General features: G+C 39.6%; 1 protein-coding gene across 1 annotated transcript; it reads left to right on the forward strand.

The window, feature by feature from the left end:
* Window positions 1-1,176: 1,176 nt before the first annotated feature.
* On the forward strand, window positions 1,177-1,770 carry LOC148950489 (uncharacterized). Its single transcript, XM_089091879.1, has one exon. The coding sequence runs from the start codon at window positions 1,177-1,179 to the stop codon at window positions 1,768-1,770; it is 594 nt and encodes a 197-aa protein (XP_088948005.1).
* The last annotated feature ends 1,897 nt before the right edge of the window (window positions 1,771-3,667 follow it).

Consider the following 3,667-nt stretch of genomic DNA (forward strand, 5'->3'; position numbering starts at 1 on the left):
ACTTAATATCAGTATATATATATATTCAACTGACAATGCACATTCATTTGTTTTTTTTTCAGTAAAGTGCAAATTATGTTCTGGCCTTGGGAAGGCATAGGGGTTTTGAGCCCAACTTATGTTAATTTCTGCCCGTTTTGAGTTTGAATCGGTTATTTATTGTAATTTCTGTTCGTTCTGGTTTTCATTTATTTATCGATGCTGATTTGTGGTAGTTTCATACTTCGTAGATTATTTTATTTTATTTTTGCTCATTTTTGGTTTAATGGAGTTCTTTACTTTTTTTGAAAACCTTAATTTGGGAAAAAAGTTTTTTTTTAATTAATCTAGCAAAAAGTCCGCTGCATATAAACTGCTGCGTCATGAATGTCATAAGTCTGCTAGAGCTGACAGAAAGGCCTACTGGTTAAATTTGGCCCATGAGATGGAAAATCCGTCTCACGAAATAATACAAGTAAACTTTACCAAATTCTTGGAGAATATACCGGGAAGAAAAATTAATCTACCATCCCCCTGCTTAAAGCAAAAGACGGGCAACTGCTCAAAAGTATGCAAAAACGTAGCGAAAGGTGGCGGGCATACTTCCACCAATTGCTGAGACCAGGAATTACTAGCAGTGAAATCCGATGCCCCATAGCCTCACCCAACCCGTCAAAGACATATTCTTATGAAAATGTGTCTATGGACCACCTACTAAAAAGGAAGCAGGCCAGGTAATTAAACTACTTTAAAAAACACAGAAGTCCTGGAATAGATGGCACCCCGGCTGAGCTGCTAAAAGCTCTACCTGAGTCGGCCGCAGATCAGCTCCATGAACTTGTTACGGATGTATGGGATGACGAATACATTCCTGATGAGTGGAAGACATCGATAATTGTCCCCATCTTCAAAAAAGGAGACCGAATGGAATGTAAAAACTACCGAAGCATATCCCTCATCCCGATTGCTGCAAAGATGTTCGCAATTATACTTCTAAATAGGTTCCGAGACACTAGAAATTCCCGAACTTGACCCAACCAAGCAGGATTTAGACCATGTATGGGCTACTGTGACCTGATCTCTAGCTTAAGACAGGTCCTAAAACATCGCTTCAAACACCAGCAGGAGAGAATCCAAATCCTCATCGATTTCTTAACGGCTTTTGACTCTGTCCATCGGGACTCCATATGAGTCGCAATGAGGGAGGACGGAGTCCCTGAGAAGATCATCATACTACAAAAGGCATATTATGATGGAACAAAGGCCCATGTTAGAGTTGATAGTGATCTTTCGGATCTGGTCCTGATTGAGGAGTGTGTGCGTCAAGGATGCGTTCTGTCACCGATATTATTCAACTTCGTCATTGATTGGATTCTCGTGGCCCTCGACAAGTATAAAGGTGTGGAAGTAAGCCTGTCCTTCTCTGTCACGGATCTTGATTACGCTGATGAACTGGATATACTTGCTGTGTCTGTTACAGATGCCCAGGCCATGATTAATGAAGTCGTAAGCAGAGCACTTTTGACTGGCCTCCAAATAAGTCTACCGAAGACGAAAACGATGTGGACACCTGGGATGGATGACACCCCTGTGACCCTAAATGGTAGTCAAATTGAGAACTTTCAGTCGTTTAAATACCTTCGCTCAATGATAAATGCAGCTGGGCAATCATCAGAGGAGATCCGGAATCGCATATCCTCAGCAAGGAACGCCTTTCTAAGAAATCTCTCCACGCACAAAGCTCCGACTCTACGAAGCTGTGGTACTCTCTGTCCTTCTCTATGGGTGTGAAACTTGGTCACTGAAAGCACCGGAAGCGTCAAAATTGGACTTATTCCATCACAAATGCCTGCGCTGCATACTAGTCATTCGCCTCTCAGACAGAGTCTCGAACGAAGAGGGCAGGAGAAGAGGTGGGGATCGCCCACTTGTCTCTGCTATTGTAAAAATGAGGCGCCTGAGCTAGTTTGGTCACACCCTGCGGAGATTAGAAGACCATATTACCAAAAAATGCCTCAAATACCTTCCACTACCAGCATGGAAGAAGGAAGCAGGAGGACAAAAGAAAACATGGCTTGCAACAGTCAAGGCTGACCTAGAGCGTATTGGGGGTTTTCGAAAAATTGGGCGACACTGGGATCGTCACTGGCTTGAATTTATGGAGCCTGCCACCCTCGAGCGAAATTTCTGGAAAAAAAACATGTCGTCGTCTGCTGGGCGCCACGATAAGCCTGGTTGTGGCTTGAACGTGCAACAAATACAAGTACAAGTAAGTAGATTGCATGTACATCCTTCTCATAACGCCCTGAATGTTTCAGTTTAATAGCCTAAGGTTTTCCTGAGACATATATCTCATACTTCTTTTTTGGAACCTGAATGCAAACAGTTTTTTTCGATTTAGTTCAACTTCTCCCCAAATAAACACTACCTGAAAGTTTATCCTTAATACCCTTAGCTTCAGTAGAAGTAGTAGTCTTAGCAGTAATAATAGTAGCAATAATGGTAAAACGCACATAGTATCTTTTCGTTAGTTCAACATCCCCCTCAACATATCCTGAAAGTTTTAATTTAATGCTCTAAGGCGTTCTTCAGATATTGTTTTATGCATTTTTCAAAACCTGCATGCATATAATTTGTTTGATTTAGTAGAAATTCCCCCTAAGCATTCTCGGAAATCTTCACCTAATTACGATTATCCATACTAGTTTAAGTAATCATAGTAGTAGTAGTAATATGCGCATATTCGTTTCCGTTAGTTCAAATTCCGTTTAAATATACCATGAAAGATTCAAGTATATGGTCTAAGCCGTTCCTGAGATATTGATGGTATACCCTTTTGACAATTTAAAAAAATCAGTTCAATACCCACGCCTTTTGACAACCTGCAGACACACAGTGTATTCTGACTTAGTTCAACTTTCCCCTTAATAATCTCTTTTTTTTTTTTACTTTAATACCCTTAGCCTTAGCAGTGCTAGTATTGTAAAAGTAGAAGTTGTAGGAGTAAAAGATGTAGTACTAGTAGTAGCAGTCTTGTATTAGCAGCAGCAGCAGTAATATAAGAAGCAGTAATAGTATGCATATATTTTTTTTTTGGTCATTGAACATTGCCTTGGTCATTCCCTGAAACTTTCAGCTTCATAAACTAAGCAGAAGACACACAGTGTATTCTGATTTAGTTCAACTTTCTCCTTAATAATCTCTTAAATTTTTTACTTTAATACTCTTGGCCTCAGAAATACTAGTATTCTAAAAGTAGACGTTGTAGGAGTTGTAAAAGTAGAACTACTACTAGAAGTAGTAGTAGTAGTAGTAGTAGTAGTAGTAGTCTTGGTTTGAAAATTAATGTTAAGAAGACTAAGTCACTAAGGCTAGGAATAAGTGAAGATGAAATGGTGACGTTGAGTAATGAAAAGATTGATCAGGTGGGCAGCTTCACTTACCTTGGTAGTATTATTAGTAAAGATGGTGGGAGCAGTGAAGATGTTGAAAATAGAATAGCCAAGGCTCAGGGTGTTTTTTCACAGTTAAAAAAAAAGTTTGGAAGAATTGGAAGATAAGTCTGCAAACCAAGATTAGAATATTAGAAGCTATAGTGATGACAGTGGTCAAATATGGCTTTGAAGCATGGACGCTCCAAAAAGCGGATGAAGATTTGCTATATGTTTTCCAGAGAAATTGCTTAAGG

This window comes from Artemia sp. Qi Xiang Cuo, chromosome 7 (assembly GCF_049724085.1).
Source record: "Artemia sp. Qi Xiang Cuo chromosome 7, ASM4972408v1, whole genome shotgun sequence".
NCBI lineage: Eukaryota > Metazoa > Arthropoda > Branchiopoda > Anostraca > Artemiidae > Artemia > Artemia sp. Qi Xiang Cuo.